The sequence below is a fragment of the Plectropomus leopardus genome, chromosome 1 (assembly GCF_026936395.1).
Source record: "Plectropomus leopardus strain MGB_pleo_1.0 chromosome 1, ASM2693639v1, whole genome shotgun sequence".
Taxonomy (NCBI): domain Eukaryota; kingdom Metazoa; phylum Chordata; class Actinopteri; order Perciformes; family Serranidae; genus Plectropomus; species Plectropomus leopardus.
Window position 1 is genome coordinate 1,898,431 of NC_142176.1, and position 22,137 is coordinate 1,920,567.

Consider the following 22,137-nt stretch of genomic DNA (forward strand, 5'->3'; position numbering starts at 1 on the left):
CCTCGGAATGCCTCGGGGTCCCCCAGGAAGAGCTAGACAAAGTGGCTGGGGAGAGGGAAGTCTGGGCTTCCCTGCTTAGGCTGCTGCCCCCGCAAGCCTACCCCGGATAAGCGGAAGAAAATGGATGGATGGATACACTATTATTATCATATTATTTACAATTTTTTTAAAGAGAAAAAGACACCACCACCAATAACAAGTTATGTAATGTTTTGCATATAATGTGTTGAATGAGTCAGTGAAAAAACAGGCTGCCCATTTTGCAGTAATGTCACTCCAAGCCAGCTGCCTAATGCATCAGACTGCAATGTTAACGATTTTGCTAGGTTGTAGGACTTAAACACATAGTCTCTCATCAGTCGTGATATAGGGTTTTCTCCGGGTGCTCCGGTTTCTCCCCAACTTTAAATTAGGAAAAAAAATTAAAAACAGAAATAAAAACAACAACAAATCAAGTAATGTTTTTCATATAATTTGTTTGAGTCAGTAAAAAAAGGCATTCAATGTAAACAATACATTTGTTCAAATATGTTTTTTGTTAGCCATAATAATGACAAACTCTGTGATGAACTGAAGACGTGTTAATGTCACAAATATATGTATCAATAAAGATTTCAGGGGAAATCCCTGACAGAATATATACTTAATACTTTTGTTCTTGTTCTTTCAAACTTGCCAATATAAATATACTCAGAGACCATGTCCACTAAAGCATTTTCTCTAGCTGAAAGTGCCAGACACTTCTCAGGGCGGGTTGTCGGACATGTCCACGCGCTGGAGATGTCAGACAGCGCAGATGTCCGCACTGGAGCGGATTATTGGACATGTCTGCACTGGAGTAGGCTGTGGGACATGTAATGTCATAATGAAAATATGTTATTATCATATTTTTAATTCGGCTTACATTTAAGCCATTATTTCCCTGTTCATGATCTTTTTAATTGATCCTGAATTGTGCAATTATGAAAAGTCTGTTTAACTGTGAGAACTGTTAATTAATCATCAATAATTGGTCTGATTATCTATGATGATAATTGTGATATCACCTTGAGGATGGTTTACAGCAGGGGTTTTCAACGAATTATTATTATTTATTAAACTTTCCAGCATTATATAAGAATGAATTGCTCCATCTTAAACAAGCTTCAGGTAAATTTAAACACATTGTGCTGATAACAGGCCAACCTCTGACTGTAGGACTCTGACTAACTTCTGTCAAACTTCTGTGCTATAATATCATTTTACTCAAGAATTAAAAACTGTTGAGTCGGCCTACTTCTCCTATAGCTGCCAACAGCCTGCCAACATTCCCAGTTAGAGAAAGGCTGAAAATAAGCTCATGTGCTTGTGGCCCCAGGCCCCCAAAACATTACATCTGCCCCTGGTAATAATAAAGAGAGCTCAGCGCGAGCGGCTGGATGAGACACGGAGCGATGCGTCCTGGTGTTTCTAAATAATTCATCCAAAGTCTGATTAAAGCTGAAACTAACACAAAGTCGTCTGTAGAGTCTAAAGAAGTCACTTTCCAACTCTGCAAATGTGTCTGTTTCAGACACTTTGGTGCTTTGAGGAGAGGCTGGGATTAGACTCGTACTTTTTATTAGACTCGTACTTTTAATATTTTATATTTTATTTTTTATATTTGTATCTTCTATTTTATCTGTTTTTTCTATATTGATGTTGCACCAACCCACCAGAACAAATTCCTCGTATTGTGTTAACTATACCTGGCAATAAATCTTTTTGATTCTGATTCTGATTCTGATTCTGAGGCTGCGCTCTGTTTGTCTGTCTCACTGCACTGCTGTCGGACCATCAGCTGTTTGATGCTGTGGCTGTCAAACACTCAGCTGTTCTGGAGTCAGAGTTGTTCACTGCATTCGGTTCACTGTGGTGCTATTCTTGTTATCATTGGCTGTTCATGTTGTCTGTCAAAACATGGCTGGAATGCGTTCTGTCGACATTCTGTTGACTCATATTTCAATTGAGGAAAAGTTATGTCGCAACTGATGTCGTTATTGTTTTATCTCCCAGCCCTAGCTAGCTCTAAGGCCCAAACTACTCCTCCCTTGCTGCACTCAGCCCACAATGTCCCTGTGCTTAAGTGTTGCCCTTACCTTGTCTGTAGCTTCCAATGGACAGCTTTGGCTATAATGGATCACTTGAAACCATTTGTGTCATGTGCAGTCTCACTTTGGCACACTTATACTCCTCTGATAGACTGGAGATGGGCAGCTCTAGGACTCCTTTGCCATAAAGTCCTATACTGCTGAGGCATCTGGGAAGACCAAGCCGCTTCCTTGCGTATGAGCTAACCAGCCTCTCCAGTTTTTCTACCTTTGAGATTAGAACTTCGTACAGGGTTAGTTGCCAAATAAGGTGTGGAAGTTTCAACTTACCTGGGAATGTGGTCCTGTCAATGATCTCCAAGCCACTGATTACCTCCTTCCTGAGCTGGTCTATTTGGTCTGTGTATTTGAGAAAAGGGTTGTACTACCGACCTAGGCTCTACATAGGTTTCTCAGAGACAGTTGGGATTGCCTCGTCGCCAATGCAAAAAGTGTTGGTCTGACAACTTCCCCTTGAAAATGGAGATGCTTCTGTACTTTTGTGGCTTGATCTTCAATTGAGCAAGCACGATGTTCTCTTGAGGCTTTCTCAGCAGCGGCACTGTACACGCCTTGGTCGTGGTGAGAGTTGTGAGGTTATACATGTATAGAGCATACATGACAGTTGGCAACCTCAGGCAAGGTCTTATGCACTGTCTTCCAGACACCCATTGAGATGCTTAAATGATCACTGGCATGGCCATGATGAAGGCAGGTGGGGAGATGGTGCATCCGGCGATAATGCCTACTTCTAGATGTTGCCAGGCTGTGGTGTACTTCGTTTTTGTCAAGCATATTTGCACGTTCCAGAGGTAGGCCTTGACAAGACTTCTGGGGGCCACTGGGACTCTGGAGAAGTCAAAAGCAGTCCAGTGGAGGTTGTGAGGGACTGAGCCAAAGGCATTGGCAAGGTCCAGGAACACCACATGAAGGTCTGTTCCTTCCTTCTTGGCAACCTGGATCTGATGCCAGATGGTACTAGTATGTTCCAGGCAGCCTGAGATGCCTGTTTTCTGGATTGATGTCCCAACCAGTTGGTTTCTTAGCAGGTAACTCCCCAGCCTGTGAGCCAACACACGAAGATTTTCCACTCAACATTCAGGAGACTGATCTGGCGAAACTGACCTACTTCTAATGAGTCCTTATCCTTTGGGATGAGGATTCCTCCGACTCTTTGCCAGGGTGTTGGTATCTCCTGCTATAGCCATGCCACCTTCATGAGCCTCCAGAGGCATCCAGGGACAGGCATTTGTGTAGAGTTTGTAAAGCACTCCATTGGGACCTGGGGCTTATGAGGACCTTGCTCTATGCACCATTTTCACCACTTTAGCCCATCTGGGTGGGCCGATGTCTAGTTGGTGATCCGGATGAGCAAAGGGTGGGATGTCAGCTGGTAGGGCAACCTATTTATGGCATTGATTGTCTGTGCAAGACTTTCCCAGATGTTTTTCGAGGTCTGCCTTTGATACAGAGAGACTTCCACTGTGTGGCATGTTTTATAATTCAAAGTTTGCTTGCTTGCCACAACTAAAAGATGCAGATACTAAAATGTGCAACTACTGAAAGTGAATGAACAGAACAAACTGACTAAACAAGTAATCTTTTACTGTCAATTGTTGACATTGTTACCATGCTTTCCGCCATTTCCGCCACAATCCAGCAACTCGGATATCATCAAAATTTCTCAATTTACCACTCATAATTACCCCCCCCCCACCCCCCCGCTTTGGTTTATTTCTTCTTTCTTTTGGTTGCTGCCCATGTTTACTTTCATGTGAAGGATGTGAAGGATAGCCACGATGTGCCTTGACTGTAATTGTTCCGACTCTCGAGGACCATTCACATGCTTGTACCTCATAAATACGAAATTTCCAAGGAGCATATGAAGGCAGCATGTCTATCCGTCTATAATACATTATTATAAAATGGGCCATTACGCATAAAGAGTGCATTTACTTTTGGTACTTAAAGCATATTTTGATGCCAGTACTTTTACTTCAGATAGTTGCAAAATGTATTTTGAATGTATTTTTCAACTAATATTTCTACTTTTTCTTAAAAAAAGGATCTGATCTGTACAGTCTTTAACTATATATATATATATATATATATATATATATATATATATATATATATATATATATATATATATATATATATATATATAAATATATATATATATATAAATAGTTGTACACAAATAATATTTTTTCAGGGTTGAGTATTTTTTCTGGTGATTTTTATTCATATTTTAGGCAATATTTTTGGACCATGTGGGGCACATAATGTTTCAACCAGGTGTTTTATTTGTAAATTAACACTGTGTTTTTACAGGTTGGTAATAAAGAGTGAGGAAATCTGATATAAAGAAAAACATAGAAAACAGAAAACGCTGTGAGGTTGCCCTCTGAGGATTGAAGGAGAGAAAAGCTGGTTTAGGTGAGGATGTCGTGGGCTTGTTGCTCCACCAGCATCGCCATGTTCTTCACGTCTCCGCACCAGAAGTCCAGACGCTCCTTCATACCTTTAATCTGAAACAGGAAACAGGTACAGATTTAACATTTACTTCTTTCAAATGTGCTCTTTGGTGGTTTATTTGACTAAATTCTGCAGATGTCATTTGTTGTTTTTTCTTTTATTATTCCTGCCAGGTGAGGCTCCTGGTTACTATTCGAAATTTCATAAAAGTTCAGTGATGGTGTCTCAGTGGCGTGGAATAAGAGGGTGTGTCCCCAAAAACTATTAGTGTCACCATTTCCTGTATGAATAACTTTTCAACATATGTTTCTAATATATTTTGATTTGATTTTATTTTTTATCTCTTTCCCAATTGATGTTAAAAACAAAAAAATGATGCTATTTTTTTGCTGTATACTGTACACCAATTTTAATTCCAATACAAATTTCAAAATTATAAACTTTTTTTAAGTTTATGATTTGGCTTTACATGCAGTGTTTATTTAACAAGTTTAAAACAATAAAACCAGATTAAAATCAGATTTAAAACTGTGGGATAAAATCATGGAAAATGCTAAAAAACACATAACACTTAACCCTTTGAGATCTGGGGCAACATCACTTTCCACGGCTGCTTTCAGTCACCTTTTACAAGTATTTACCCTGAACAAATTCAGATTTCTTTTGAAAACACAGTTAAAAAGGCAATGAGCAACTCTGTAAGACATGTTCCTCAAACTGCAAGAAATTAATAGATTTAGGAAATTATTTTAAAAAGCTAGGGGAAAATATCTAGCTAAAAAAGAACAAGCTTGGGACAAACTAGATTTTATTATATATATATATATATATATATATATATATATATATATATATATATATATATATATATATATATATATATATATATATATATATATATATATATATATATATATATATATATATATATATATATATATATATATATATATATATATATATATATAAAGCTTTTTGGAATTTTCTGGAAATCTCTTCATCATTGCCTTCTTCCCATGTATTTGAAAGAAATCAGGCAGTGTGCTCAGGTTTCAAAGGGTGCGCAGAGCGTTTCAAGTGTGTATAATGTTAAAGCTGGCCATAAGGGTTAATTGTTGAGATCACAACATCCAGGAGAGGAAAACCCATTAACAAAGAAAAAATCATTTGAACCGCTGTAAAAATAATAAGTCTTTTTTCCTCTTGAAAAGGATTCGGGGCAGGGGGAGGACTGACCTGCTGCAGGTCCAGGACTCGGGGTTGCACCCAGGTCATCTGCACCTTCTGGTCCACCTCATCAATGTTCCCTTTGATCAGGCCCACAGACAGCGCCTTCATCACCAGCAGCTCCACCTGCACCACACGGGTAAGTCATTTTCATTTTTGACAAAACAAGCAGAAACCACAGGAGGATCTTTTCTGTGCAGCCGTAGCTAAAAGTTAAATGTCGAGTTAAAACTGAGAATTAGAGTCGTTGATGCTCATCAGTGTCAGAAAGGTTTTATTGACGTTTCTGGATGAGCTGATCTAATGGGCGAGTCTTCTCACTGACCTCATTAACGGGGATTTTAGCGCTCTGAGCGATCTCAGTGAAGGTGAGCTGTCTGTGGTTCGCAGGACGAGTGAAAGTCATCTGGAAGAGAAAGGAGACATATTATGGGATTTAATATTTTTGTTTTTTAACCTTCGCGGTGACATCATCTGCGTCAAGGTTTGGTTAGTTGTTATATATTTGAGAAGCTGTTATTTCCCAGTCTGACCAGAGAGTGACCCTGCAGGACTCAGAAAAGGATATATATAAGATTTTATATAAATATATGATACATAAATAAAATAATACATTAAGAAATTAGAAAATTTCGATGATACTCGAATTGCCGAATTGTCAAGTTTCAGGGCAGCAAAAATAGTCAAAGCAAAGCACCGTTTCAACAGTTGACGGTAAAAATGTATATATTTGTTTGTTTGTTTTTTTTGTTTCTAGTATCTATCATTAACGTTTAGTTGCATCTATTATCTGTGGCAAACAAGCACATTTTAAACTATACAACATGCCGGGTGAGTATAATAACTGGGGTCGACTGATGTTGGTTTTTCAGGGCCGATACAGATACCAATTATTAGTAGTTCAGGAGGCCGATAACCAATATGAACCGATATGCAATTACATGAAAAAATTTAAATCTCCCTCAATATTCAGAATTTGGTTTATAACAAACGCCAACACAAAAGTTAGTTTAAATGCCTTTAGCAAATATTCAATCAAAACTTAAACTGTCAGCATCATATACAGCACGTTCCCAGGAATTTTTTTTTAAGTCAAGTGAAACCTGAGAACCTGAGGTTTTACGTAGTAAAATTTCCTCCCATGCTGAGGCTTTTTTTTTGCACTTTTCAATTAATTTTATCGGCAATCTGTGAACCACTAATCATCTCATAAATCCTCTCTGCGCTGTACGTCTAATGTGAAAAAATCTGCGTTCATATAATAACATTACGCGAGCGATCCTCGTGTACGCGGATCCACAGAAACAACTGAAAATGCTGTATTATGTACGTCACGCTGCAGATACACACTCTGGAACCTGGTTTCAAAAGTTTGTGTTTTCAGGCCCCCGAAACGCCGCTGTCGTGTGAAAGAAAAGCCAAACCTCAACAAAACTTTCACGCCATGATAACAGCCTCGAAAACCCGACGTTTTCAGGGAGAGCAGCATTTCCAGAACTCTCTGATTGGGGCGTGTGGACGCCGGGCGTAAACGTAGAAAAATGAAAATGTATCAGCGTGGATGTAATCTGAGTTTGTGTTTTTGGTCTCACCTCCATCACGCAGAGCAGCTGGATCTTCTGCATCAGTTTGGCTTCATGTGCTGCGAGGTCGGGCTGGAAACAGGCGGGAGGAAATCAGGTTTGCAGACTCGGCCTCACATGATCTTTTTTGTCTCCACACGCTCAGTCAGCTCTGTCATATGAACGTGACTCACCTGTTGTCCCCACGCAGACTTGAAGCCCTGGAATTTCTCCACGTTTCCTCCGTTGAAGGCGTAAAGCGTATCGATGAGCCACTGTTTGTCCGTGTTCCTCAGGGACTCCAGCACAGGATGCATCAGCTGCAGAGACACGACGGCAGGCGTCAGCAAGCTGCAGGTAAAAACACCCGAGCTGATCATTTAACGACATGCGTTAAACCTCACCAGCTCTCCAAAGTTGTAAACTCCTTCTCCCAAAAGTCCGGCTAATCCCAGCGTGAACGCCCGCTCCTGCTTCTCCGTCTCTGCGGAGAAAACGTCAAATCATTCAGACTGATGTGAACGTTTATTTACTCTGTGCTCCATCAGGCTGGAGTCACGTCTCTGCTCACCTGGGAGGTCCTTGATGTCCACACAGCCGAGGTAGCGCAGGGCGTCCTTGTAGTAGGAGGCGTGGTTCCCGATGATGCGATAATATTTGCTGGAGAGGTCATAAAACCGGCCGTGGACTGACGTCACCCCCGGTAAGTTATTCAACATTTCCTCAACTTCCTCAATGATTTTCTGGAGGTGAAGAGACAAAGTAAAAATAAGAGCTCAGTGTGGATCATATTTCTTCTACTTTAAATTGTGTAAAATAAGCATTAAAACTACAATAATAATATCTTTATTTGTATGGCACCTTTCATACAAGAAATGTGCTTCACAACAAAGACATGACATGCACCTGCTTCACAAAAGACATAAAGACAAAATCAAGCAGAAAAAATGATGATCCGGAGCCAGGATTTAAGGTTCGGAGGATATCTGCTTATATTACTTCTTAACAGAGTCGTGATTTATCGCTGAAGATAAAACTTTTACAGATATTTTACACACAGAGCATCAGTCGGGTTCAAAGGGTTAAATGTTTGGCTGCCGTCCTGTTTTTGAGTTGCCGCTCTGCCAAGTCGGCATGTTTTCTTCAGTAAATAAAAACGGAGGAATAATTCACAGCTGATATTTCTGAAAGATGTCTGGTCAGAAGAGAAAAAGGACGTGCAGATTAAACTCTGTCCTGTTTGTTTCGTTGCTGTTTGCTGCAACATTTGACAACAAGTGATTTCAGTGAGAAACCAGGAAAACACACCTGCGTGCGCTTCGTTTGGCAGGTGTTGGTGCTGCATCACGTGTGAACATCACCAGCAGCTTGAGGTTGGAAAATGAGCCGTGAGGTTTTACATGAGGCGCGCTTTGCATCAGCGGCGGGACAAAAGGAGTTTTTTTACCTTTGTGGCGGGAAGATCGTTGATCTCCAGTTTAAGGCTGCCGATAGACGTCTTGCAGAGAATGACGGCTTCATCGCTGCTTTTCACCTAAAGCAGAAAAAATTATGTTAAAGTTTATGAAATCTAAAATTAAAGCTCAGCGGCCCGTTTATCAGGTACACCTAAAACTAAAACAGTCCCATACAAAAGGCCGGCAAAAAACCCTCCTCTGTGAAGGTTTCAATGTTCAGTTTGTGATGATTCAACTGTGCAATCATTTTTGGATGTAGTCTGTGGTGCTGACGTTTTTATTCAGCTAACATACAGCTTCAGTAATTATTATTTTAATTTATTAACTTGAATTAAACAATTTAAAAAAAATACTGAAATTTAATGAGAATTGAATTAAAACCATATAAATAAATTAACTAATAAATAAAATATATTATAAAATAAACAACAATAAAGTAATGGAAAAAAATATATACATACAATTTAAATTAAATTTAAAAATTACATTTGTATCAGTTTAATTAACTTTACTTTAGAGCTTTATTGTTTTAGGTATAAGAGCTTTAATTTAAAGATAACCCATAACTGACTGCAGTGCTGCTTTATTACACTGCATCGTCTTTGGTTGGGTTTACCGAATCAAATTACCGCTGAATGAATATTTCAAACACTGATGTGTTTTGCTCAGTTTACCTTTTCCTTGGTCTTCTCGAGAAAAGTGATGGCATCTTTAGGGTCTGGAAACAAAAGCATTTTTGTTGGTACTAAAACACGTGAAAGTGCGTTCTGAGAAATATTTTCTGCTGCGTCGTGTTTTTTTACCTTTCATCTGTCGGGCGACGTACAGTATAATCTCCATGAGGGACAGCGGGTTGATTCTGAGGAGGAGAATAAGTGTTGGATGAGCGTTGAAACGAGCAGAAAATATGCTACAGGTTAGACGAGTGTCTGAGGGGTTAACTGTTGTCTCACCTGTGTTCGAAGTCACTGAGGAAGTTGTCATAAAGCTTTAAGAAGAAAAACAGAGATGCTGTTAGACCACAAATGTTCAACGTTTATCTGTTTGGAAACAAAATCTCCACAGTGGCCAACGACCGAATCTGGACATAAAACAGACACAAAACTATTTGTACAATCATTAACTCTTTGAGTCCTCACTCATCTGTTGTGGCAGAAGTACATGTGTGACTGTGCTGTATTTACCTGTATGAGGCCATCTCCTGTTTTAAAGCAAGGGTCCTTAACAAAGTCTGTCAGTCTGAGAGTCAACTGGTGCCACAGTCTGCCCAAAAAAAAAACAGTGATCAGTTTGATCTGCAGTATATTCTCACAGAAAAGGAAAAACAGCCGTTTTCAGTTTAGTAACTTTGTGTTTTCCAGCTGATCTGAGAGGATTTTAAAAGATTTTATTAAGCTTCAGTAAAAGAAAAAAAGAAAAAAAAGAAAAAAAAAGAACAATTTATCTTTCCGTTCACAGATCAAATCATTATCTCTGCATTACTGATGATCATTTATCAAAAATCTCATTTTCTCAAATATCAAAGCACTAATATTCAACCCAACAATTTCATTGCAATGTCAATATTGAGGTATTCAGTCAAAAATATTGTAATACTTGATTTTTTCCCATAATTACTAGCCTTGTGTCCAACCTGACATTTTAGAAATACTTGTTTGGTCCAACTAGAAAACCAGCAAAATAAATTTAATAAATGTGTTTTTTAAATAAAACCTACGAGAATGAGAAAATTGTTTGAAAATACACAACAACAAAAAGGTTAAAAAACAAACAAACAAGAAAATGACCTGAAAATGGTGCAGAAAAAGATACAACATTTAAATTTAAAAATACATGTTTTTTTTAACATTATTTTATTTTCCCTTTTTCCTCAGTAACCTTCATGTATTTTTTTGTCAGCCTTTACCATTTTTTGCAGTTTGTGGGACATTTACTGCCAAGTTGCTCATTGCCTTTTCCACCGACGTTTTCAAAAGAAATCAAACCCATCAGCTCAGGTTTCAGAGGGTTAACACGTACAATATTCACCTCTGAGATCAGGTGGTATAGAAGTAACGTTACAAAATTGCACTACATTACAGTAAAATACAAGGAGTCTACTCAAAACTGACACTGGAGTAAGCATGAGCGAGTATACTGAGTGAACTACATTTCACCGCTGACCAACAGCAACAAATTAAATCAGGTTTGTTGTATTTTCATGGTGCACTTTAGCATCGATGCTAGCTAACAGCTAAAAATAAACTTAATTTTCATTTATCTAAACCTCCGCTGATGGCTTCAGGGCTCAATCCCATTTAACAACATTTACATTATTGATTTAGGTGTTTAAAATAAGAAGTTAGAGGCAAAGTTTGCGCTCTGATCTTCCATGAGCAGCTCGCTAACATTAGCCGAGCCCGAGCTAACGCTGCATGACTCAGCGGCCGTTTACAATGAATGGGCGAGCTAACGGCGGCTAGCATTAGCTTAGCTGACTTTCCTTATTTTTTACCTTTTGTTGTACAAATCCTCCAGCGTGTGCCACTCCTTCGCCATCTCCGGCGTGGAGCTGCTGCTCTGCTGCTGTTTGAGGTACCCGCTAACATCTTTCATTGTGGCGACCAAACTGAGAAGTTTTAACTCTTTTATCCGGAGCTGATGTTGAATTTTACAGCTAACGTCAAGAAGCGGTCTGTTGTGTTGTGCGTCTGCGCAGTGGCTGGGCGCAAAGCATGATGGGAAATGTAGTAGGCGTTTCTAAAGCTGGTTATTACGGTAAATAGAATGGAAGATAGTGAAAGGGAAATTCGGATGTCCGGCAGCTCAAATTCAATGGACTGATGGATAAATGGTCCAAATTATAAAAACAAAATGTTGAAAAGTAAAGTATATTTATTTATTTAGATTATCACAGTCTGGGATATCTCAATGATTAGCAGCTACATTGATTGTGACAGGTCATCTAGTGGAAAGAGCATGTATTTTCTTTTTTTAAACCAAAATTTATTGTAATTTTAACAATATAAACTGCGTTCAATATGTCAGGTCTACAAAATTCAACAGTATAAACAATTTATAATAATACAGAACATATGCCAGGGATACAGAAATTAGTAAATAGAAAATTATTTTTTTTCAGTTAAAATATAATTATAATTAAATAAATTTAAATAGTCAAGCGTCTTAATAGCTTTGGGGTTTGAGGAGGTCCGAATAGATTCTAAATATTGCTGTAACTCCAATAGAAACAGTTTAATTAATAGCTTTTTAGAAGTGTATTTACATTTATGTATATGAAATTTAGCTAAAATAATAAGCAAGTTAATTTCCACAGTCACTGATTTCACTCAAATGCACAATCTGGAGTACATTTAGGGCATATTCATGAACACACACACAATTATAAAAAAAAAAAAAAAAAAGACTGAAAATGCCATGTAATGTTGATGTAATTTAGCGGCTCGTCTGTTCGGTGCATTACGGTAGTTCCGTCCGCGTCATCAGGAGGTCAAAGGGTGATAACACACTCTTCAGCAGGCAGACTGACACACACACACACACACACTTTTGAAGCGTTTTAGGGGTGGAAATGTGTTGACAGCTGGTGTGTGTGTTCAGGAAGCTGCTTCAGTCAGTGGGAGCGACGCGTTAAGTGTCCGCGGGCTCTGTATTTCGCGGTATTAGCGGAGTTATGGCGCCTTTAGCGAGCTGCTCTTTAATGTCACCCGCCAGACTTTGTTGTTTGTACCTGAGCTCGAGAACAAGCGCGAGGACGCTGTCTGCAAGAGGTCAGCACGCGCACACAGCCGAGATGACCTGAGTGTTTCATGGCTAAATGTAACGTGACTCAGACGTTTGTTTGTTTGTTTGTTTGTTTGTTTGTTTGTTTGTTTGTTTCAGGTTTGAGGAGTGTGTGTCCAGGTGAAGCTGCAGCTCTGTGCAGGTACTGTAACCGCAGGGACACACACCTGCACCAGACTGCATGCTGCAATGTAACTAAGTACATTTACTCACAAGGATTATACTGAAGTATTAATTAGAGGTACTTCTGTACTCAAGTTTGAGTCTTTTATGCGACTTTGCATGTCTGCCCTTTTTCTTCTGTCCAGTAACAAAATAAATAAATACAGGAAAATGGTCTGCAAAAATGTTCATATACTATAATATAATATATACAATAGAAGTTATTTTTATCCTTGAGGAAACTGTTGTGCAGTACAAAGGTAGAGGAGTAGATGTAAAACATGAAATATACAAGAACTGAAATAGCAAAATACAAAAGCAAATATAAAACTAACTATAAACTAGATAACATTAAGGCAAGTCAAATGTATTTATATCGCACATTTCATACCCAAACTCAATCTAAAGTACTTCACAGGTTAAATCAAAGTTCAGTGTAGACCAACCACAAAGTACGCCCCCGAAAACAGGGCTGGACAAATAGAACTGGCTCACGGTGAGGTTAAAAACAAACGAAAACAAAACAAACCAGAAATTATTCAACAGTAAGTCAGAAAGAGACAGAAAAGGTTCAGATTAAAAAAAAAAAAAAAAATTATTGAACAGTAATGTAGAAATCTAGACTGAGCTCAGAGTCAGGTCAGGTCCAGGTCCAGGTCCAGGTCCAGGTCCAGGCTGCTGCTTCAACACCGGTCCGTCTCTCCTGGTTCCGTCTCTCCTGGTTCCGTCTCTCCTGATCACTTTGCTGACTCTCCTCTCGGTGTCGCCTCTCCACAGACGGACGGTCTCTGCCCGGTTGAACGGGACTCGGGGGTTTTTCTCTCGCGGTGGCGGAGCAGACGAGGAGCCGCAGACTCTGGAGGTCATCGCCGAGAGCCTCAGAGAGCGGCGGTTACGGCGGGTGGTGGTGATGGCCGGAGCCGGGATCAGCACGCCGAGTGGCATCCCGGACTTCAGGTGAAACATTCACCGTGTTTTCTTTCATTTCTGCAAAGCTGAAATTCCTCTTCAGAGTCAGAGGCTGCGAGACAACAGACCGGCCCTTTCCTCTGCTTTTTATTTATATGTTCAGCTGTGTAACACTGCATGAATATTGCGTTTACGCAGTGCATTTTACTTTATATACTTAGTTTTTTTATGATTCTTGCATTTGTGTTTAATCCTTTGCAAACTTGACTTGTTTTCTTTTAAAAACATGGGAAGAAGGTAATGTGCAACAAAAGAATAAATGACTCATAGGTGAGCAAAAAATCTGTTAAACGTACAAAAAAATCACCTGAAAATTTGCCAAAAAAACCCAACTAAAAAAAGACCCCCAAGAAAAAAACCCAAAAATATTAAGTGTCGAAAAAAAAGCTTAAAATTGTAATAATTCTGTAAAAAGTCCTCCACATGTCCATATTGACAAAAGTTTAAATATTTGTATTTGTATGTGTGCTATAAGCAGTAACAACCTGGTTTTATGAGCTGCATGGTAACCATGGTAACCAGAGCGAGCCTCCAGTAGAGACAGGACTGGGCTTTTGATTGGGACAAAAGACTTTTATTTAAATTTTAAAGGTGTGTAAAATTTATTTTGCTTTATTTTTAATTTTTTCTGTAAATGTGACTTTTTTGTCTGTCCGTTTGTTTGTTTGTGTGATTATTTCTTAATTTTTTTTCTAAACGTTTTCAACACATTTCAAAAATCAGACGTACTGAGCAGACTCCTCCCCTCAGGTCTCCGGGCAGCGGTCTCTATGACAACCTGCAGCAGTACGACCTGCCGTACGCCGAGGCCATATTCGAGCTGGACTTCTTCCATCACAACCCCGATCCGTTCTTCGCCCTCGCCAAAGAGCTCTACCCGGGAAACTATCGGCCCAATCTGACCCATTACTTCGTCCGACTGCTGCACGCGAAGGGTCAGCTGCTCAGGATGTACACGCAGAACATCGACGGCCTCGAGAGACGTGCGCACTTATTATGTTTGCTTCTGTAACTCGACGCGTATCATTAATGCACATTTTAACTGTTTGAAACCAGAACAAACGTGTTTGATGTGTTTGACTTTTAAAAAATGGGGAAAAAGAAATAAACAAGAAATGTCCTGGAAATTACAAGAAATTAACAAAAGGCGACAAAATTACCTGAAATTTGTTTAAAAAAGGGAGGGGGGAATTTTAGGAAATTATCATAAGAAATGTCAAGAAAATTATATTGTCACCATAATAGTTTTATATTTTCAGTTATGTCACAGAAAAAAATACGTATATTTTTTAGTTTTCTTCACATTTTTCAAGTAATTTCCTTTAAAAAAAGTCCAGAAAATGATCTTTGCACCCATAATAACTTTAAATTTACAACCATGTTACAAAACAAAATTGTATTTTTGGTTTTCTTCACTTTTTTCCAGGTCATTTCCTCTCCTGAGACATTTTACTAATTTCTTTCTTTGTTTTTGGGGCCGTATGTAGTTAAGTTGCTTATTGCTTCTCCCCCGTGTTTCAAAGGGTTAATCCATCGTGCTTGTTTCCGTGTGTTTAGTGGCGGGGATTCCTCCTGAGATGTTGGTGGAGGCTCACGGCACGTTTTCCACGGCCACCTGCACCGTCTGCCGGAGGAAGTACGAGGGGGAGGAGCTGCGGGTGAGTTACTGCCCGAACACGAGGCTGGGCTGCACGAAGGATTTCCGTTTGAAAACGATCAAATAATGATAATAATAATAGTAATAAACTTTATTTATAGAGCGCTTTGCAAACAAGGGGTGCAGCTCTAAAATGCTTTACAATAAAACATGCAACACAAAAAAAGACGATTAGACAATCAAAAGACAGGCGGCAATAAACAACGTAAAAAGTACGGAGACCAAGAAGGCGAAAATTAGAGGACTGAGATAAAATAATAATTAAAAAAAACAACAACAAACAAACAAGGCAATGATGTGTAAAAATTCCTTAAAATGTAAAAAAAAAAAAATCAAATAATTTAAATTGTAATAAGTGCTACTAATTAGATAATGAGTTTTCCTTTGGCTTTTTTCTTTGAAAAAAAGTACCAAAAATTAAGAAACAAAAAGACTAAAATAAAGGAAAAAATAAAACAAACAAAGAAAAAACAAACAAGGAAATGACTTGAAAAAAGGGCTTAAAATGATAAGAATTTTATGGTATAATTTTAATTATTTAATCATAATAAGTACTACTAATTACATAATTCAGATTTAGATTTCAAGATTAAATTTAGGCCTGTTTTTATTTCTTTAAAACCTGAGAAAGTTTTAAAGTAACTTAAATGTCCCAAAATAAATAAATAAATACATAAATGATAATTATAATAAATAATTGATAGAGGTTAGATAATGATTTTGTACTCAGAGATGTTTTACATGAAACAAATGCAGATAGAAAATAAAGAATACAAAATACTGAAGGATGCTTCCATGAAACAGAAGAATAAATGTAAAATACAGTGTGTGTGTGTCTGTGTGTGTGTGTGTGTGTGTCTGTGTGTGTGTGTGTGTGTGTGTCTGTGTGTGTGTGTGTGTGTGTGTGTGTGTGTGTGTGTGTGTGTGTGTGTGTGTGTGTGTGTGTGTGTGTGTGTGTGTGTGTGGATGTGTGTGTGTCTGTGTCTGTGTGTGTGCGTGTGTGTGTGTGTGTGTGTGTGTGTGTGTGTGTCTGTGTGTGTGTGTGTGTGTGTGTGTGTGTGTGTGTGTGTGTGTCTGTGTGTGTGTGTGTGTGTGTGTGTCTGTGTGTGTGTGTGTGTGTGTGTGTGTGTGTGTGTGTGTGTGTGTGTGTCTGTGTGTGTGTGTGTGTGTGTGTGTGTGTGTGTGTGTGTGTGTGTGTGTGTGTGTGTGTGTGTGTGACAGCTGTTGTAATAATAATCAGGAAATTAGTGAAAAATTTCTGAAAATTACCTGAAAATAACCACAAAGTCAAAGAGCAAACAAACGAATTTGTCATCGAAGAGTCGGATAAAAACAGTAAATCTGGGATTTCACCGTCGATGAGAAGATGTTTTCAGTGTTTCCGTCTTGTTTCTGTGTTTTATCAGCCGGACGTGATGAGGGGGACGGTGCCGAAGTGTCCCACCTGTAAAGGCGTTGTTAAACCCGACATCGTGTTTTTCGGGGAGCAGCTTCCTCATCATTTCTTCAGGTACCTCACAGACTTCCCGCTGGCCGACCTGCTGATCGTCATGGGAACGTCACTGGAGGTGAGCGCCGCCTTCGAGCCGCATCACGCCCCCGTGAGCTCAGGTTTTTCTTAGCCGCTGAAACGATATTTTGAAGTGAGACAAAGTCGAGGAGACGATTTAAAGCCGGAGGACAAACGCGTGAACTGACCCTCGTTACTCTTTTAATTTTTTAAAGTAAGATTGTTTTCGCCTTCTGCTTTAGTATCACATGCTCGTGTCGCTCTGCGCACAAAATGCACTTTTCAAAATCAAGCTTTAAAAAATATTAGACATTAATGTTATTTTCAGAATTTTAACCCTTTAAATGCCACATTTTTGTCATGATGTCCCTATGAATTTAGATGAAACCCCCACAAAAAAAATCTGAATTATTTTCAGTATACCACATGCTAAATAGATTTTTATTATCACAGCCTGGGATATGTCAAACATTGATTTTTATACATTATAATCTTTATTTTTTAACATACTTTTTCTATAATTAACTATTTTTTGTTATATTATATTGTATTGTTGATGTGTTTATTTCTTTTATTTTTTACCTTTTTTTCTTATAATTATTATTATCATTGTCATTATTATTATTTGTATTCGTAGTTGTAGAATTATCAATTATTTTATCTGCATATTTCTTTTTTTGTTGTTTTTATTTTTTACCTTTCTCTCTTTTTTTGGCAAAATTTCAGGTAATTTTCTCGTATCTCATAAGTTGTAATTATTTAATTAATTACCCGTGTTTTTGAAAGACATCAAGTCAATCTGCTCAGGTTTCAGAGGGTTAACCCTTCAAAACCTGAGCAAACTGACTTTAATTCTTTCAGAAACAAAGCAGGGAGGCAATGAGCAACTTATCAACTAATGACCCACAAATCAGCAACAAACTGGTCAAAAGTTACAAGAAATTACCTGAAAATGTGCCAAAAAATGACCTGAATAAAGTGCTGCAAATAAAAATGAATACCGTCTATATTCTGTAACATATTCTGATTATATAACTCTAATAATCACAGTTTCTGGAAATTTATTAGTATAGTTTATTTTTGTAAATTTTCTAATATTTCTCTCCTTTTTTAACATTTTCAGGTTGGTTTTTTTTCACCACTTTCTTGCAATTTGTTCTTTTTTTTTCTCGTGTTTTTAAAGACAGTGAAACCTTTTTGCTCGGGTTTAAAGGGTTAATAAAGGGAACTTTATTGTACACAACGACAACACAACAGTCTCTAAAAGCTGCAGTTTGTCTCTCCGCCTGCAGGTGGAGCCCTTCGCCAGTCTGGCGGGAGCCGTGCGCGGCTCGGTCCCCCGGCTGCTCATCAACAGGGACCTGGTGGGTCCGTTCGCGTGGCGCCGGCGGGCTCAGGACGTGGTGCAGCTGGGTGACGTGGTCGGCGGCGTGCAGGTCCTGGTGGATGCGCTGGGCTGGACTCAGGAGCTGGACGCCCTGATGGCCGCTGGAGCCGAGAGGGTGAGTGCGAAACCGGCCGACTGTAGACAGAGCGCTCTTTAATCTGCTGCCTTTTGACGAAACTCTGAATAAACTGATTTTGGATCGACTGATATTTGATTTTCAGGGCCAATACTGATTATTATTAGTTAAGCAGATCAATAACTGATATTTGAAACATGTTTAAATGCCAAATGTTTCAGCAAAACTGAAATTTTGAGTGTTCCCAGTGACTATTTTTTATAAAGTTCAGTGAAAATTTGAACAAAAACTGAATTTAAAAATCTATATTTCCGTGAGGTTTTACAAAGTAAAACTTGTTGTTCCTGTTTTTTGCAATTTTTATAATCATTAAAATAAATTGCAGATATAGATAATCAACAAAATGCCAAATATCGACCTTAAAAATGGTCCAATAATCTGTCGACCCCTAAATCTAAATCGATCGTTTGATTAAATGTATGTGACGCGACGGTTTTCTGCCTGAAGTTATTGTAAATAAAGTTATTGATTGTGATTTATAAATAATCTCCGCTGCTGTGGAGGCGTCGGACAGACTCCACCAGTAAATGGTTTCGCAGCTCGTATACTGAGGACCAGTTAACCCTTTGAAACTCGGAGCGACATCACCTTTCTTGTGCTGCTGAGACGCCTTTCACTAGAAATTAACCCTTTGAACGCTGAGCACATTAGTGCAACTTCTTTCAAAACGTGGGGAAAGTCAATGAGCAACTTAATATGAAATGTTGCACAATTTGTAAGAAATTAGTAGATTTAGAAAACTAAAACTATATTTATAATTATCATAACTAAATTATGTTACAGAATTTGTATAATGTTTAAGCATTTTTTTTTCTTTTTTTAATGTTTTATCATTTTTTGGGTAATTTTCCACTTTTTACAAATTTCTTGTCACTTTTCTTCTTTCCTTGGTCTTTAACTTCCTCCCATGTTTTTGAAAGAAATCAAGCCAATTAACACAGGTGCTAAAGGGTTAAATGTCCTCATCTGTAACATCCTGAATGTGCTGAAACTCTTCATAAAAAAACTCTGGATGCTGTTTTTCCGTCTTGTATCGCAGCATTTTGCCTTAAAATAACCATTATTTTTAATATACGCTGCAGTATTTATTGTCATATATTATTATATGTTTTTTTGAGTATTTTTAGTATTTATTTGTCAGATGTGGGTCATCACAGATTTTTTGGGATGTGTGGTTTGGCTGTGAATGTAACAAATGTAATTTCCTGTGAAAGTTTAATAAAGTATCGTCATTTCGTCGCGCGTGCAGCGAAAAGACTGAAACGCGAAGCTCCAAAAGATTCTGGTGAGAACTTCTTTCAGGAATAAATCACTTATCGTTTGTATGTTTTTCTTATTTTCAGGCTGCGACAAAGACAGAAGAGTGAGCAGCGCGCCGCGTCAGGCTGGAGGTTTGACTTTATTCTCTGCACTCTGAAAACTGGACGACTGAATCCAGACTGGTTTCACTGGGGACACGTGGTGGTTCTTGGATTTTTGGTTACATCAGTGGAAACTCACAAACAGATGTGAAACTGTTTGGATGAAATTTAGAAATGTTTCTGTTGAATATCAGTAAATCACAGGTAAGTGACACGCAGGGTTAAAACAGGCAGTGTGTGTTCAGTGTGTCGCGCAGCAGTTTGACTCTTCACATGTGCAATATCATATTTTATTTATTAATCTCTAACAACTTAAAATGGGTAAAAATGCACTTTTTTGTATTAACAAGCAAGATGGATCTGAAAAAACTGAGCCAAGATTAAAAAAAAAGTAATAAAAGCCCACAGTCATTTTTAATTGTGCTATATTTTTATCCCAGTTAGAAAAAATCAGTTAAAAATTACCGGAAACTTTTAATAAATTGTGCAGATCTTTTTTTTTATTCGTGATATATGTAAAAAAAAAAGAAAATAGAGAAAAGGTTAAACAAAAAAACAGATAAAAAAGTGATGTATTTTTGCCTCACTTTGCTTGTACTTCAGTCATTTAATCTCTGAATTCACTGAAAAGGACTTTGTTTCAGGATTAAATGTCGATCTCTGTTAGAGCAAAACATTGTAGTTAAAAATCACTGAAAACTTTTTAAAAAATGCGCATATCTTTTTTTAAATTCTTGATTATATATAAAAAAGAGAAATGATTATACAAACAAGCAGACAGACAAAAAAGTAATATTTATTTATTCTTGCCTCACTTTGTTTGTACTTTGTCGTCATTTAATCCCACTGAAATACTGAAATCACTGAAAATGAGTTTGTTTCAGTGAGATTAAAAATCCAGACTTAAAAAATGTGATTTTCTTTTTTAAAGAAAGGATGCAGGAAAAAAACAGACAGACTGAGTTGAAAAAAAATGCAATTTTAAATCTTTATGCAATATATATCTCAGTACTGTAGTTTTTATCAGTATAAACTGCAGAGAGTGTGTGTGTGTGTGTGTGTGTGTGTGTGTGTGTGTGTGTGTGTGTGTGTGTGTGTGTGTGTGCGCGCGCGTGTGTGTGTGTTCGTACTGTAGTTTCGAGTCCTCGGTGAAGCAGCAGGTGGAGCCAGACGGCAGCTCAGGAAGGTTTCTAAAGTCCTAAATATGAGCTGGAAGTGTCTGAGCTGCTGACTGAATATTCAAAGGTCTGAGTCTGATTTCAGCAGCATTAACTTTTATTAAACTTGCTTATAAGTGAATTTCTGCGTCTCTTCCTCAAACGGACTCACCTGTTTAATTTAAGCACCCTTTGACTTCCTCTGCCTCAGGAAGGACTCTTTGTTTCCTCGCTTTCGCTCGGGCAGAAGCTCCAGCAGCTCTCTGCGCCTGTTTGTTGGTTGTCAGGAAGATTTGAGGCGTCTCACGAGGATGTTTTATAAGCGTCTCAGTGTTTTTCTCTGCTGTTTTCTGAGGATGTTGCAGGACACGTAGACTTTATTACATTGTGTTATTTCATTCGTAATACAAGGTGCGGGCTGGGTCCGGACGGACTTGCGGTCCGATCCAGATCTGGACCGGACGGTGTGCGGACTCCGCCGGCGTGGAAATGGTGCAGATCCTCTGATCTGCATGATAGACGTTAATAATGGATCAAGCTTTCTTCGACCCATCGATTTGTGGACTCTCGTTTTGAAGCCCTGATTTTGACATTTTTGACTGTAGTCATCTTTGTCTTTTGGAGCCAGAAGTGACAATAAAGTTTCATTTCTGGCCTCGGAGGTTGCTGCTCGGTCAGGACACGATTGAAGTCTTCATGAGCTTTTTTTATCATTTAATGATGCAACCCGATTAATTAATCACAATTTCAAACTTGCTTTTTTTGCTAAAGATTAAGGAGAGTCATACGAGCCCACAGGCCATATCTGGCCCCTGATAGGGTGCCGGGTGGCCCCCCAACTATTTTCTAATTCAAGATAAAAATAGTGATTCACACTGGGAAATGTTTTTGTCCTTTTAGTCTCCACAAGGTGTCAGAGAGCATAAAACAGCATCAAAATAGAGCTTGATGATCAAAAAAAGAGCCAGAGGAGGATCCCCCACACCCCCGACAGAGGACACAGCTGAGACACCAGTGTCCAGAAGTGTCAAGTGTCCTAAAATCCAAGAGATGTTCTGAAATGTTAGAAATGTCTTAAAATCCAAATAATCTCCTAAAATCCTAGAAATGTCTTAAAATCCCAGAAATGTTTTAAATCCCTAGAAATGTCCTAAAATCTTTGAAATGCCCTAAAATCCTGGAA

The 22,137-nt window shown here is 38.4% G+C and overlaps 2 protein-coding genes across 2 annotated transcripts; one reads left to right on the forward strand and one right to left on the reverse strand.

Annotated features, from left to right (window-relative positions):
- Positions 1 to 4,330: 4,330 nt before the first annotated feature.
- Positions 4,331 to 11,542, reverse strand: psmd13 (proteasome 26S subunit, non-ATPase 13). Its single transcript, XM_088078609.1, has 13 exons — positions 11,327 to 11,542; positions 10,017 to 10,095; positions 9,786 to 9,820; positions 9,636 to 9,691; positions 9,507 to 9,550; positions 8,823 to 8,909; positions 7,947 to 8,118; positions 7,780 to 7,859; positions 7,570 to 7,695; positions 7,406 to 7,468; positions 6,139 to 6,219; positions 5,823 to 5,939; positions 4,331 to 4,639 (listed from the first exon to the last, which is right to left on the reverse strand). The coding sequence occupies exons 1-13, from the start codon at positions 11,425 to 11,427 to the stop codon at positions 4,544 to 4,546; spliced, it is 1,137 nt and encodes a 378-aa protein (XP_087934735.1). The 5' UTR covers positions 11,428 to 11,542; the 3' UTR covers positions 4,331 to 4,543.
- Positions 11,543 to 12,316: 774 nt separating this feature from the next.
- sirt3 (sirtuin 3) lies at positions 12,317 to 21,639 on the forward strand. Its single transcript, XM_088078734.1, has 8 exons — positions 12,317 to 12,602; positions 12,715 to 12,757; positions 13,555 to 13,734; positions 14,497 to 14,729; positions 15,304 to 15,404; positions 16,810 to 16,971; positions 18,206 to 18,415; positions 19,780 to 21,639. The coding sequence occupies exons 1-8, from the start codon at positions 12,506 to 12,508 to the stop codon at positions 19,801 to 19,803; spliced, it is 1,050 nt and encodes a 349-aa protein (XP_087934860.1). The 5' UTR covers positions 12,317 to 12,505; the 3' UTR covers positions 19,804 to 21,639.
- The last annotated feature ends 498 nt before the right edge of the window (positions 21,640 to 22,137 follow it).

Coding starts and splice junctions, on each gene's coding strand:
- psmd13 (XM_088078609.1), bottom strand. CDS start 11,427: ATGAAAGATGTTAGCGGGTACCTCAAACAGCAGCAGAGCAGCAGCTCC. Junction 9,821..10,016: donor CAGGAGATGGCCTCATACAG/GTAAATACAGCA, acceptor TTCTTCTTAAAG/CTTTATGACAACTTCCTCAG. Junction 4,640..5,822: donor GAGTCCTGGACCTGCAGCAG/GTCAGTCCTCCC, acceptor TTCCTGTTTCAG/ATTAAAGGTATGAAGGAGCG.
- sirt3 (XM_088078734.1), top strand. CDS start 12,506: ATGGCGCCTTTAGCGAGCTGCTCTTTAATGTCACCCGCCAGACTTTGT. Junction 12,603..12,714: donor GAGGACGCTGTCTGCAAGAG/GTCAGCACGCGC, acceptor TGTTTGTTTCAG/GTTTGAGGAGTGTGTGTCCA. Junction 18,416..19,779: donor TGGCCGCTGGAGCCGAGAGG/GTGAGTGCGAAA, acceptor TCTTATTTTCAG/GCTGCGACAAAGACAGAAGA.